This window comes from Stylophora pistillata, chromosome 10, assembly GCF_964205215.1.
Source record: "Stylophora pistillata chromosome 10, jaStyPist1.2, whole genome shotgun sequence".
Taxonomy (NCBI): Eukaryota; Metazoa; Cnidaria; class Anthozoa; order Scleractinia; family Pocilloporidae; genus Stylophora; species Stylophora pistillata.
In genome coordinates, this window is record NC_142528.1 from 20,616,056 (window position 1) to 20,630,085 (window position 14,030).

General features: G+C 37.7%; 2 protein-coding genes and 1 long non-coding RNA gene across 3 annotated transcripts; 1 reads left to right on the forward strand and 2 right to left on the reverse strand.

Moving 5' to 3' along the window:
• Window positions 1–667: 667 nt before the first annotated feature.
• On the reverse strand, window positions 668–4,194 carry LOC111337778 (interferon-inducible double-stranded RNA-dependent protein kinase activator A homolog B). The gene is made up of 4 exons (XM_022944139.2): window positions 3,678–4,194; window positions 3,034–3,240; window positions 2,442–2,540; window positions 668–1,799 (listed from the first exon to the last, which is right to left on the reverse strand). Exons 1-4 carry the CDS (start codon window positions 3,996–3,998, stop codon window positions 1,329–1,331), a joined length of 1,098 nt encoding a protein of 365 aa, XP_022799874.1. The 5' UTR covers window positions 3,999–4,194; the 3' UTR covers window positions 668–1,328.
• A 27-nt stretch (window positions 4,195–4,221) lies between these two features.
• Window positions 4,222–11,503, forward strand: LOC111337776 (uncharacterized). Its single transcript, XM_022944138.2, has 9 exons — window positions 4,222–4,379; window positions 4,486–4,552; window positions 5,349–5,388; window positions 6,256–6,397; window positions 6,857–6,931; window positions 7,415–7,510; window positions 8,054–8,224; window positions 8,569–9,233; window positions 10,790–11,503. Exons 1-9 carry the CDS (start codon window positions 4,275–4,277, stop codon window positions 10,863–10,865), a joined length of 1,437 nt encoding a protein of 478 aa, XP_022799873.1. The 5' UTR covers window positions 4,222–4,274; the 3' UTR covers window positions 10,866–11,503.
• LOC148722171 (uncharacterized) lies at window positions 9,681–13,751 on the reverse strand. The gene is made up of 2 exons (XR_015992818.1): window positions 13,678–13,751; window positions 9,681–11,809 (listed from the first exon to the last, which is right to left on the reverse strand). It is a non-coding gene; the product is annotated as an uncharacterized LOC148722171 (long non-coding RNA).
• Window positions 13,752–14,030: the final 279 nt, after the last annotated feature.

Genomic DNA, 14,030 nt, shown 5'->3' on the forward strand with positions numbered 1-14,030 from the left:
ACAAAGATATGTTAGAAAAATTAATGGTGCAAAGAACCCAGCAATTCTCAGCTTTTTCGCTGTTACCAAAAGAAACCAGTTAAATGCAGCACGTGCATAGTAAGTCAAAAAATTGCAAATGAATGGAAAATTACTTTCTCGGAAATATGCCTATTTCTTGGGAACCACTCTGTAGAATTTCACGAAATTTGGCACAAAAATACCTTAGGAAATAAGTAACAGGAGTATTGAAAAAAATTGATTTTAAACAAAGGAAATTCTAGAAAATCGAGTGAACCTTTAACAAGGGATAATCAAAGATCTCTGTTAAATTGTTAGCAAATTGGTGTTAACTTGTGAGTATCGTTACATGCTCGCTACATGCAAATTATAAAGAAAATCTAATGACTAGATTTTGTACAAAGAAACAAAACCGATTTTAATTGTCTATTTTTATCTATTCATGTCACCATGGCAATGGCACATACGTCAGCTTAACTATCGAAAAAACAAAGTTTGTGTTGTTAACTTGCTTGCTGCCAATTTTGGCGACCGAGAGATCAAGGGTTTTAGAGAAAATGGTGAAAGAAACAAAGGTATCAAAAATTGCATTCAGCCACTTTAAGTTATGACTTCATCTCATTCATGGAGGTTAGAGAGAAAGAAAGAAAGGGAGAAAATGAGGAGATCTTTGAGAATCTTTGTTTATTCATCTGTTTTAACCTCAGGCAGTGTTATAAATAAAGAAACATGTAAACAAGCACTTGCAATCATTCAAGGCCTATGATGACTTGCTATTCAGTCTATTCTGTGCTTCTGATGTATTTCATTGAAATTTTTGTGAATTTGTGTAATTTTGACCAAATTTCATGACATATTTAAAGCAAGAATTCAAATTGTTTAAGGTATATTTACAACTGAAGATGTCATAGGAATATCGAAACATATTTTGAAAACTAAGAAAATGTTCTGTTCACGAGAATTGTTACCACTCTGTTCATTTTCTGACTGAAAAACATATTTGTTAAGTCCACATTCCTGACTGTTTTTACATTTATTTAAAACCAGTGTAAGAGTTGTCTTCTTTTGTCCCAGTGATAGATTTGAGAAAAGGAAAAAGCCCAGTAAAAAATGATTTAAAAATTTAAAGTAAACTTACTTCATTGACTCAGTAGCAATACTGACATCTCTTGTGTAAAAAAAAAAGGAACAAATTAATATATTTCTGGTCTTCGTCAATGCACATGTACCATTTTAAATGAAAGACAAAACTGTAGTGAGACTTCAACAATTGTGGAGGGAAAACATTCTAGAAGGCAAAAAAAGGAAAATAACACCTACAGATGTACCTAGTAATTGCAAACTGTGTTTAAATAGTGTAAGGCATTTCTTGCAGCTTCCTCATGTGCAGCTTGTTTTTTATGGCCCATTCCACCACATACTGTTGGTGGTTCTGTATTAAGCCTCACAAAGCACATATAATTGCCACTGTATCCTTTTTCTGGCAGGTCATGATAGGTTACAGTAAAGCCTGATGTTTTTCCTTTGTCTTCAAGAGCTGAACAAAACTTGTCACTGACACTATTCACTGCATCAACCTCAGGAGGTGGAGTACTACCACCATGGGCCACCTTGTTAAAACATGGTTCCTCAATTTCCATTTTACTGTACAAATGGCTTGAAAGAAATGAAACTGGTGAATTAGACTGGCTACTTCTTGAGGGACTTGACCCTGATGGAGAGCTCACTGTAGGCTGCATGCCAGGATTCCTTAAAGGACTTGATGACACATTTGTGTCCACACCAGCTAAGGATAAACTCTAAGGGAAAAATATTACAATTACTATAATTTGAATCACCTGCATTTATAATCGGGTAGGTTGACATTAGCTATGGCCAAAATATTGTGAATGACTGAGCGTTTTCAATGGAAACTAAATAAAAGAAAAAATTGGTTTCCAATAGTGAATTTTTCAAGTTTCAGTTGTATACAATGCAGGAATACATACATCAAAATACCTCACTCAGTTTCTTAAATTATATCGAATGCACAGAACTCGATATGTTGAAGTAACCCTTTAAATTCTGCACCACCTTGGAAGAAATTACTTTGCACCTGCACTAAATTATCATTAATGAGCTGCTTTCAAAATTAAGTGCAGATGAGACACTTTGATTGGTTGTTGGTGGAAGTCTGAACCTGATCAAGGTTAATTACAAACCCCCAATCCAGGAAAAAAGTGACACAAGCACTAAATATTCACTCTATGTTCTGATCACTTTGAATTATAAAACCCAAACCCATGAGCTGATTTTTCCAACTGACAAACTGGCTAAGGATTAATATTTTTGCATAGAATAGCGTGTTGTGCCTTAAAAATATTTTCTTCTTACTAGAATTTGACAATTGTGTACTCCTACTAATCTTCTGTCTTCCTTCCAATTTACGTGATTGCATTTACCTTATTTGCCTCACTGATTACGGTCCACATATTCTCTGCAGCAAGTTTTTTGGCTACTTTTTTGTTTCTTCCATGTCCTTGAGAAATCAAATCTCTAATCTGAAAATAATCAAAGATTTATTAATATGTTTGAGCTGTGCACAGGCCACCCCAGAAAAAGAAAGCATTTCTGTGTGCACAACATTGCTTTTGTAACAATAAATGGATACACAGGACCATTTAATGAAAAATGAACTGATAAATTCTGATGGTGAGGCAGTAATTAAGGGACACCAAAGTGGAATTAGAGCTTGTAAGAATTATTTCTTCAACCTCACTGTGGTAGAACACCTTATGACACACTTCAAAGATTTGATGTAATCAAAAAAACTCACAGTTGTATGAGATTCATAATGATAACGCAGTACAAGCTATTGTCAAAATCTTCATCTGGATTGAATGCCCTCTCAGGTTATCAAACTCAGATGGACTTGATAGACTAGACTAAGCTGCACCAAATGGCTGGAAATCGGTGCTTTCAACATTTGAATTTTTCTTTCAATTCCTGAAAATTATCCATCCAATAAATTATTCAAAGTAAAGACATCAGGACCTTGCATTCAAAAGTGAAGGTCTTTGTGTGTGGTTCTCCCTCTTCCTGTATCAGGTTATAGGTTGGTGGAGTCCAGTTGTTCTTCATACACATTTCCTGCAGGCTGCCGATGGGATTTGAGTCTGTACTTGCCGAGTACGGCCTCCCAGCTGGACTTAATGGAGATGTTGGAGTGGTATTTTCAAGTGATGTTTGGCTTGGAGATCCCTGGAAAGAATCAGTTAACAATTGAAAGCAGTTGTGGAATGAATGATTGCCAATTCGCAACTGAACCAACATGCACCCATAAAAATAAATCTAGCACATTTCAGATGCAAAGAAAAAACCCAGCCAAAATAAAGAAAAATAAAGAAAAATAAAGCAATAAATAAAATAAATACAGTTGATTTGCAAAATTCAAAAGCATGGAAATGATCACCCAGGAGACCGACATTTGCTACTTTTGTAACAATTCATGTTCCAGTGAAAGGGTTATTTTCCCTCTATTTGAAGGGTCAAATTGGTTTAATTAAAAACCGAAAAAGAAAGCATAGTGGATTCTCTATTTGTTAACTATAGCGGGAATTGCAAGTCTGAATTTAATTTGCGCCAAGTGAAAAAACATTGTTTTGTTTGCTGTTATTCCAAATTACCCATGTTCTCACCTTAGACGCTTCGGGTGAGGTTGTAGTTGCACTAGTTTTGTTTCTAATAAGTTCCAGAGCTGCCTCCGCACATTTCGCTTTAGCCTGTTTTTTGCTGTATCCTGACCCTGTGCGTTTTATCGCACGTTCGGATCCAACTTTGACCTCACAAGTAAACACACGCGTATTTGTTAGTCCCATGGCCAAATCATCCTTGTAATTGAAGGTCACAGGTTGTCCAACTTGAGCTCCTGCCTCCATCAACAAACTTACAGGATTCTTCGCTCTGTTTTCAGGGGACGAAATGATGTCGCTCATCTCTCGCAATCTGATGTCCTCCATGTTGCAAGTAGCCTGAGTTCGACTGACCCCTAGGTATAAAATGTTTGTGCGTTTTTAATGTTCAATCCCGCCGTGCGCACTATAAACCTAATAGATGCAAATATATGACAGAGAGTGATAAATTTGTTTTCTCGGAAAATCTGATTCCGCGAAAGCGACTTCCCTCCATCTTGAAATTGGACCCGGAGAAGCTGGGCACTGGAGCACACCGGCGAAGCAGAGTATGGTGGGATACGTTCTTCCATGTTCTTGTGCTGAAAGCGCTCAACAGGCAAAATGTCGATGCTTTCGGCGGCTGCGTTGTTAGATGAATTGATGGGGGTCGATAGAGATCGGGCCCCCAATGAGAAAAAGACTGCCTTACATTGGTCTGATCCTCAGGTAAGTGTTGGTTACTTTTATAGTAGTTTATTGAAGAATATCTCTGTTGTTTCGTTCGTCGATAAAAACTAACATTGATAGCAAGCCTGTTTCTTTTTCTTTTCAGGTTTGCAAATACTTCCTTTGTGGATTTTGTCCTTCCCAGCTCTTCGTTAATACCAGATCTGATTTGGGTTAGTAATTTAAAACCGTTTCTAAATTTTTGGTAAAAATCGAGTCTATCAATTTTCTTGTAAACCGGCCGCATGGTCTTAAGTCAGTAGTGTTTCAATTATGAGGTGTTGGGAGAGTACGCAATCAATCGAATGGCAATGATGGCAATAAAAGAATTTAACGGAAATTTCCAATGGTATTTTACACTCAATAAGGGTAGTACTAGTATGAAAAACGTTGCTTCTTCACTTTATGTCGTTATTTTGAATTGGTCGAACATGTTAAATGCAAAATAAGTGAAACTTTGAAAATGAGAACTGTGTTATATGATGGGAAAAGATCTGAAGGTGATTTGAACCATCATGGATAAAAAATGTAAGTAGTTTTTGCGCAAGCTGATTTGCAGTTCCCATTGGGTTTTGCTTCAAGTCAAGGTAGAGTTTGGTGTAAAACTATCCTTAGTGTGGAAAGGGTCATGACAATGTCAAAACTGTGCCACGCAGGAGTAATTTGCGTTTGAAAATGACACAATTCACTCTCAACGATGAATTGCTTTTGACCAATGTTATGCTCCATTCACTACAACGAGACAGTATTAATTCTAAAATTTTTAACCAAACACTGGTCAACAAATGGCTGAAGTGAACTGTAACCCATCTATGACATTGAGACCTCTTAAAGTCTCTCTTGAGAGATCAAAGACTGCAGATGGATCTCTTGTTAAGAAAAAGTTTGGTAGAGACCATTATAATTTCCCCTGTATCTCAAGGAAGTCCTCTGCAAACGGCTAACTAACTTGTTAATTTTTTTTCTTAGGACCATGTGAAAAGGTACATGATGACCGGTTGAGGAAAGAGTAAGTGGTAGCAATTTATCTCATTTACACATACTTTTCCATTAATGTTGAGTTTGTCTTTCTATAAAATCCTAGGGTAAGGGAAAATGCTAATAACAATTTACCAAATTGAAGATGGCTAGTGGGCTGTAGAGCAGTGAAATAATTTAGTGAAATGATAGTGAAATAAACAGCACAAAAATTATGGCACAAAAGGATGATTTTAGATCATTTGTTCCTGTTATAAAAAAAGTAGTTTTGGGCACAAATCCTATGTGTGTTGCCCGGAGGGGAATAGTAACGGATATTCACAGTTAGAGTACCCAATCAGAGTGCACCTTCAATGCTATCCTCTGTTTAAGTATGCAGTAAAGTAAGATATTCATACCAAAGGGCTCCATAATACCAAAACGCAGGAAGTTTATGAGCTGAAATATTTGAAAGTGATGGAAAATTGGCACTTCAGGTATTAATAAGGAGTTGGTGTTCTCTGGTAAGAATGTTCTTAAGTTAGTTCTTGGATGAGATGCTGCTTTATTTGTTCAAAGTTTCTGTAAAATGGCACTGCTCCCCAGGGCAGACCTTCCCTATACAGTCACTCATAGATTAGTGTAGAATGTATAGGTTTGCTAATTTAATTTTTTTTGCCGTTGTAACCTAAGTGCTTGTACCAGTGTGCTGTTTGGGTTAATTGAACAAATACATAATTTTATTCTCTTGAAAACTTTCAGTAATGCAACTGGAACCATTTAATGCATAACCCATTTAACAAATTAAACTAAAAAGTTAAGGCATCGCCTATTGTTTTGAATGTTCTTAGAATGATATACTTTCAGAGAAAATCTACGGTAACTTCTATAATTTACATCTTTCTGAAAATGCACTTAGGTATCAAGAAAGTGGTCGTTTCAAAAAAATGAGATATGAAGAGGAATTTCTGAGGTATCTTCAAAACATTATGGCAGATGTCGACAGACGAATCAGGCGAGGACATACCAGATTGAACCTCAGTCGGGCACAGGAAGAGAAGGTGAAAATATAGAGAAGGTGAAAGTAAACGCGATGCTGGTAACTGTTGCTTTGAGGTTTGGTAAATAGTACCTTCTCCACCTCAAATCACTGCTTACACAACAAAAAAAACTACGTTTTGCTGTTTGCTTGGAAGCAAAATTAAATAAGCATCACAGGCGCTAAACCAAATCATTAAAGTATTGCAGAGTTTGTTGAATTGGATGCATCATAGTTTGGCAGTTGATTTTTTTGTCTTATTTTGTTTATTGTTGATTTTTTTTTGTCTTATTTTATTTATTGTTATTTTATTTTATTTTATTGTTTAGTGTGCAGTTTTTATAAATGGAGGCCTTTGATTGTTGCATCACTCTTTTGGTTTGCGTACAGTTTTTTTGTAAAATGGCTCTGGTTTATTGTGCGTGAACCCTCCAGCTACTAAATGGGACAGAATGTCTAATATATTTTGTTTCTCTTACAGGAATTGGCAAGTGGCAAGCCAGACAGTGAAAAAATCAAAATGCTTACTGAGAAGATTAATGCCTTGCTAGAACAGGTGAGAGAATATGTTCACATCTTTGAAGACTTTGGCACTCTTGGCCTATATGCTGTGGTCACATATTGTAAGGCTACAAATTTTATAGCATGCTTTTCCTCTTTGTATCAGCTAAATTAGGTGTTTGCTTTACCTTCTTCATTCCCAAGGAAATAGTGTAATAAGGTTATCTAACTCTCCTATTGGATTTTAGTCTTTTACTGATAAAAAAGGGGTCAATGTATCAATCAGTTTGAAAGAGTTCTTTTTTCGGTCAACATTTATTTTTCACCAGAAGTTTTCTAAGCCTACTTCATCAAATGTTGTGTTATAGTTTTGAAGAATGAGGGTAGCTGAACAAATATAAAGAGTTGTAAAGTACACTGTATTGTTAATCTAGTAGTTGCATGTACAGCTGTTTTTTTTTTTTTACCCTGATTTTAACTTCCTCTTTGTCAGATTGCAGTCTATTTGAATTGTTTCTTGTCAATTCAATGTGTGCAGGTTGAACAACTAGGGTGTGAAGGAAAGGTGGAAGAAGCGCAAGGTGTGATGAAATTGTGTGACCAGCTAAAGAATGAACGTGAGGCTCTCCAAATGGTAAGAAACAAATATTACAAATGTTATGGTTTGAGCCCAAGATTACCTAAGACCACTTTCCCCACCAATGAAATAATTTTTTTGTGTCCAAGCCTGCTGTGAATCAAGAAATTCTCTGTTTGAGAAGGTTTTAAAATTCTTTCATGAGCCTGCAAGTAGTTGAATGGTTCTTTGTAATCAAGTTATTTGTCAGGTTCATTTTCATCTTTATCACTGCTTTAAGGCAAGCAAGGGCTTCTCAGTGTGACAATTTCAGTACCTGAGCAGCTGAGCCGGCCTACCCCTCTCCTCCCCTAACCCAACAACAATCAACTGATAACAAGTTAGGGTTAAGGTTGGGCTAGGGGAGGGGTGGGTACACAATTGCTTAGACACTGACGTGGATCCACAACATTCGTGATGATTTTGGTGGCCTGCTTCTGGAAAGAGAGAGAGAAGGATTAATTGATCATTTAGAGTTACATTCATTTTTCATTAAGAGTTAACCTCTGAGCTATTCTGACTGGTTATGTGAAGACTGGTTATTTTTGCTTTGTTCTACAGCAATCACGTGACCTGAACTTAATGTCTGCCCAGGAAAAGCAAATGGAAGTGTGTGAAGTTTGTGGTGCCTTTCTCATCATTGGTGATGCACAAACTCGAGTTGATGATCACTTACAGGGAAAGCAGCATATGGGTTATGCTAAGATAAAAAGTACCATTGAGGAACTCAAGGTGAATTGCAGCAATATTCACACTGTGTCCTACTAATGCTTCAAATAATGATACCACCCAGCTTTTGATCTTAGTTCTAAAACGTTCTTCTTTCCTTTTTCCTATGAGTGATATATTGCTTCCAATCAACATTTAGGTTGTTCTGACTGAAATTTAAAAATAAATGTTAAAAAATGTCAGTACTGTACTTCAGTTTCATCTCAACGTAGAGCGGGAAAAAAGTGTCTCAAGTAAAGGGATGTCTAAACAAAGTTTCCACAAATTTGCACGGCTTGCTGTAGATGTACAATTCGTTGCCTCACATTTTAATCGATTTCTCTTACTTTTCTATTTTATTCTTTTAGAATAAAAGGAACGAAAGATCCCGGTCTAAATCCAAAGAGATAGTGGAAAAAGATGAAGGTTCTGAAAGAAAGCGGGAAAGGGATCGAGAACGGAGCCGTGACAGAGATCGTGACGGGAGAAAGGACCGTGACAGAGACCGTGATAGGGATCGTGACGCAAGAGATCGTGAAAGGGATCGTGACCGAGATCGTGAAAGGGATCGTGACCGGGATCGTGACCGAAGAAGAGACCGTGATCGTGACAGAGACCGTGAACGTGACAGAGACCGTGATCGTGACAGAGACCGTGACCGCGATAGGGATCGTGACAGGGACAGGGATCGTGGCAAGGACCGTGAACGTAGAAAGGACCGTGATCGTGAAAGAGATCGTAGCAGGGAGCGTGATCGAGATCGTGATCGTGATCGTAACAGAGACCGTCATCGCGATAAAGAGCGTGATATTGAAAAGGACCGAGATCGTGACAGGGATCGTGAGCGATCAAAGGAAAATGAGAAGCGCCGTGGTGAGAAAGATGAAACAAAAGAAGGTGATGGAGAAAAACTCGGGGAAAAGCAGAACGAAAATGGAGAAGATGAGAAAGAAGCCGCGGTCGAGAAGATGGAAGAATCCGAAGAAGGTTATGACAACCAGGAGAGAGATAAGTCCGTCAGATCTCGAAGCAGGTGAGTGGTGTCTTTTAGGAGTGACAATAGATGAGAGAATTATGCAGAGATGGCAAAGTTTTAACAAAGTTAAGCCGATTCCTAATTAGTTTTTAATAATGAGAAGGGTAGACGTTGTTATTTTGGGTGCGAACGTACAACGAGCTGCCTACCGATTAAACACCCTGTAAATTGGATCAAGAACTGAAGGCTACTGCCAAAGCAAAGCTACCTCAGCTCAGCAGAACGGAACAACAAAGATTGAGGTACCTCATTCTGTTGTGATTTTCAATTTTAAAATTTCCTCAATTCATTGCTTGTGCTAAAGTCATGACAGAAGCTATCATCTGGGCTTGAAGATAACTGGAAAGACAAGGTACACACTCAAAGTTTGAATTCAATTTTTGATTTTTTATTAATAATGGTTTTCAACCAAGGTGATCGACCGAGGATCCGCATGTAAGGTAACTTTCGTGTTTGCTTTTGGAGTGAAATTGTCGTTCCTATTCGTTTTTTTTTTCTTTTGCTGAAATGAAGTCAAACGTCTCAATACTAAGAATCGCTCTCAAAAAGGAATCGATGTCGCTGCTCGAACCGAGTGGCAAAAAGTTTAATCACTTGTTGAAGAGAGTCGAACGTCACGATCTTAAAAGTAAACTTTTCCTTTGAATGTAAAAAAAAAACCTTTTAAAAAATGAAAAGTGAGACCTTGGGAAATTAAAGAATTCGCCACAGCAACGGAATTGAAAGTAGCAGCTGTTGTCAGACGTCAGTTTACCGTATTGAACCAACTTACGTTTCCAGTGAAGCACTCAAAGGATATCAATCTCTACCGGCGGATCAGCCAATCACTCAGTCGACATCTTGTAAGAGGTATTCTCCCAGGTATTTTAGATCATCATGTGTTTTGCGTAAGACCCACAAACGCATATTTTCAGCCAGCCGCCGAGGAATGGTCTTCCTCATACGCACGACGTTCTTATCGACTTCAGAGTGTACATTAACTTGTAAATTATCATTAGACGTGATTGATACGTTAATGTGGTCCCGAAGGGTCAATCTTGTGTTTACGTAGTTGTAGAAAGACAAGATGTAGCCTTTTAATTTCTATTTCTCGGTAAATTGCCTCTGAGGATTACAACTTAGTGAAACCTGTGTGGTTTGTGTTCTTGACTTTTCTCACTTGATTTAATAGCTACAAGTGGTTGCTTATTTATTTGCTTGATTGAGCTCTGGTATCCAATCAGTGAGGCTTTATTTTTCTTCCACGTTTACATTGTTTGAGGATTTTTTGTTTAGTTTTTTGAAAATGTCTTTAAGGATTGATATTCTCTGTTCATGTCCCTGTTGGATATTTGGATATTTCTTGATTTCTTGCATTGACTTCTTTGGGCAATGAAGCGAGTTGAAGAAAGAGACGATGAACTCTAAGTATCAGGCAAAATCCGCATTGTTTTTTCTCAGCTGGTGATTATGGGTCACTTCTTGTTCAGGGATCAGTTCGTTAAAGTCTGGCTCAGGCCTGGATAGTCTGATAATCTGTTGCCTCAGCCTAAATTGTTTCATGTAATTTACAGGTCACGTGAGAAAGAAGAACGCCACAACAAGACTGGGTCCTCCCCAAAGAGCAGGTCTCGATCCAGGTCCCCTTAGTAGTGTGCAAGTCAAATCACCCTGCAGACCAGAAAAGTGATGGAAAGCTAGCCCTTTTTTTACTGAAAAGTTGTCATTTCTTGTAGGTTAGTTTACCAAATAAGATGAAAACATGTTTAATTTTAGGGGTCGGTTTTACGTTTAGTCACTATGAATTCGTTGATGGAAGCTTCAGGAAATTTATAGTGTTGCCAACCCGTAGTGAAGAATACAACCATAATTCCAAGAGAGCCTGTTACATCTGTTTGTCACCCAAGGATTTCACCGCAAACGATCCTTCAACTTTCTCTGAGCGATGTCCTTTCCAGACACCCCCAAAAAGAAAGAAAGGTTTTGAACCAAGTTTTCTCTCTAAGTTTACTTATTGTTGGACAGACGTCTTGAATTTTGTGGAAGAGTGGAGTTCCGCAGTGGCCACAGAATTCAAGATGGCGGGTTCATGATGACATGTAGATAGAACAACTTGATCGCCGTCTTTAGTATCTCATGTAGTTTAGTGCTAGCTACGACCTTCACGCACTCGGTGTAAATCAGAAGGCATCCAGATAAGTTTTTTTCCTTCCGTAGATGGTAGAATCTTACAATAAGATAGTACACTTTTGTATTTAGGTTGAATAAAGCGTTTTCTTTGGTGAAAAGTTTGAAACTTTTCTTACGAGTCTCAAAATCGTAGCATTGAATATTGAATTTTTTTTTTGTGGAGAGCCAGGTTCGAGCATGAAGCATCATACTGAATCCGTATTTTAGTTTCTCTTCGTTTTTAATTTGATAAGAGCTCCAGCAAGATGTATTTCCAGTGTTAGCAGTGAAGAATGTCGATTTAATGAATGAAACTTTATCCTCTTAACATATTTTCTCTTCCGCTCAAAAGTCTTTTTTTGTCGTATGCCGTACTTTCATGGTACTTGATGTTGCTAATCCAAAAGCGTCGGAGTTTTACTCACCTAAAACAAAACAGCGTCAGCTTATTTGTTGGAGGACCATATTGCATTTATGATGCAGAATACATTTTACGTGCACGTCCAATGATCTTCATCGTTTCATAACATTTTTTTTTGCGATTTGGCGTTATCAACTCTTAAATATTTCGTCGTTGTTTTAGTTGTTAATTGTTTGTTATTGAGTGGCAAAAATAAATATACAGCTAAGGAAACGTTTTGTGGGCCGGGAAAAGTGGCCATTGGAACAACTCAGCAGAGAAGCAGAAGCTCACAAAACCGTTACGTTTCACATAACCATTAGAATGTCTTCATTATATTTACAGGCGATTATCACCAATATCAAAAACAAATGAAGTAAGTAACATTTTGGCCTTTGGACGAAAACAAATCACAGGATGATCCTTGATGGGGAACTTCAATTAAAGAAATAGCTGGAAAAGAACTTCATAAAGTCAGGCCTCAGAAAATCTGACCTGAGCTTCAGTAAATCTTACTTAACTCACAGATTTGTATTGCTTCCTGTATTTGGTGGTGATTGAGTTAGTTGCAGGTTTCTTCAAGGTTCCAATTTGAACCTGATGCGATCCAATCAAACTAGTAGTTGTCTAGTTGATTAGTATCAGTTGTGGCTGAGAAGTCATCTATTTTGCGAAGAGATGGTTCTCAGTTGCATGGTCTCTACAGACTGCAAACTACTAGTTTAGAAGTCGTTTATGAGCAACAGTATTATATATTGGAAGTAACAGATATTGGTGTCAATTCAAGTTAAAAATAATTGGAAGATATGGATCGGTTATATAAACAAAGTTTACACAAGATTTCTCAACGATGCAAATTCCTTATTGACTACCGTTCAGCTATGAGAACTGAAACTTCTTGGCTTTTACTTACTATAGCCCATAGTTCGACGGATTCTATACACGGCCCTACTTCAGCCATTTCAGAACTAGGCAAGGACTTATATTGTAAATGGAGTTTTGGAGTCAAGGCGAACATGCAAAACTTCAGCCTTATAGAAACTATTTCAGGGCTTCGAATGTGTGAGCACACAATCTGGGATTAAAAAGAAATAAGAGAACTGTATTTTGCCCTTGGTAGTTTTCGTAACGGTTATACCAACATTCCAAATTCCAATTCGATTTGGAAACAGTGGACAAGAAGAGCTACCCAGTGGAATGTCCATTGCTAAATTATTTATTTATTTATTTACTAGCGTTCTACAAGATAAATGAATATCCCTCGACCTAAATAAAGTATTTTTAATCGATTTATGAAAAGTGTTTTTTCGTGTTTCATGTATGTGTTGTTCGTGTGAGTTCAACCCGAAAGAGAAACCATAGTTTGCCCTTGGTATTTTCATTAGTGTGTATAGCGTTCTACAAGACTTGTATTTATTCGGTAAAACTGTAACAGTTGGTTGTCTCGCCAAATATTTAGCACGTGTCTGCGAGTTCACTGAAGTGTAAAACTGTAGCAAGAGTCTTTTAGCTACGTGTACGAGGTTACCGGAACTAAGTCACATGACGGTGTGTGCGTTGTAAGTGAAGGAGCAGTACATAAAACAAGTTTTATTTTTAAATGGTAGAAAAATTTCCTGACGGCGAATTCAAGGGACGAGGTCCACACATATGAAGGAAATGAATAATTTTACTAGATAGATGAGGTCACAATTCTTTGTTGATGTTCCTGGTGTGCTTCCGAGTTGGGTTGACTCCACTGCTGACAAAAAAGAAAGTGGCCGCAACAGGCTAAACTACAGTATCAGCGCCACCCTTTATTCAGTGGCAATCAGTCGCCGCCCCTCTTTCCCCACCGTGCCATTTTTGTCTTTTATTCTCTAAGACTATACATAAATGCCCAAGGATACTAACCTTAAGAAAAAGTCGTTCCTCTAACTGATTCCCGCCAGTTCAACACTTGCCTAAGTCATAACTTTCAGTCAAGTTTATTAATTATTCAATTTGAACCGACATACATTATCTCTCCAAAGCACAGCAATTGTAGCTGCTGACTTGTAGAATCACTGCTGTCAATTGAGAGCGATTGACCAGTAAGCAAAAAAATGTAAGCTCCGTGCGAAACCAGAGCTGATTTCAACTGTGTTGTCAGACAGATTAAAACTTATCCTGACTGACCAGCCAAAGTGTTGGTGGTCCTTTTTCCTGATCCATTGTGAGATTTTATCCAGGTGGCTACTCTGGACTACAGACTTAAGAGAATTCAG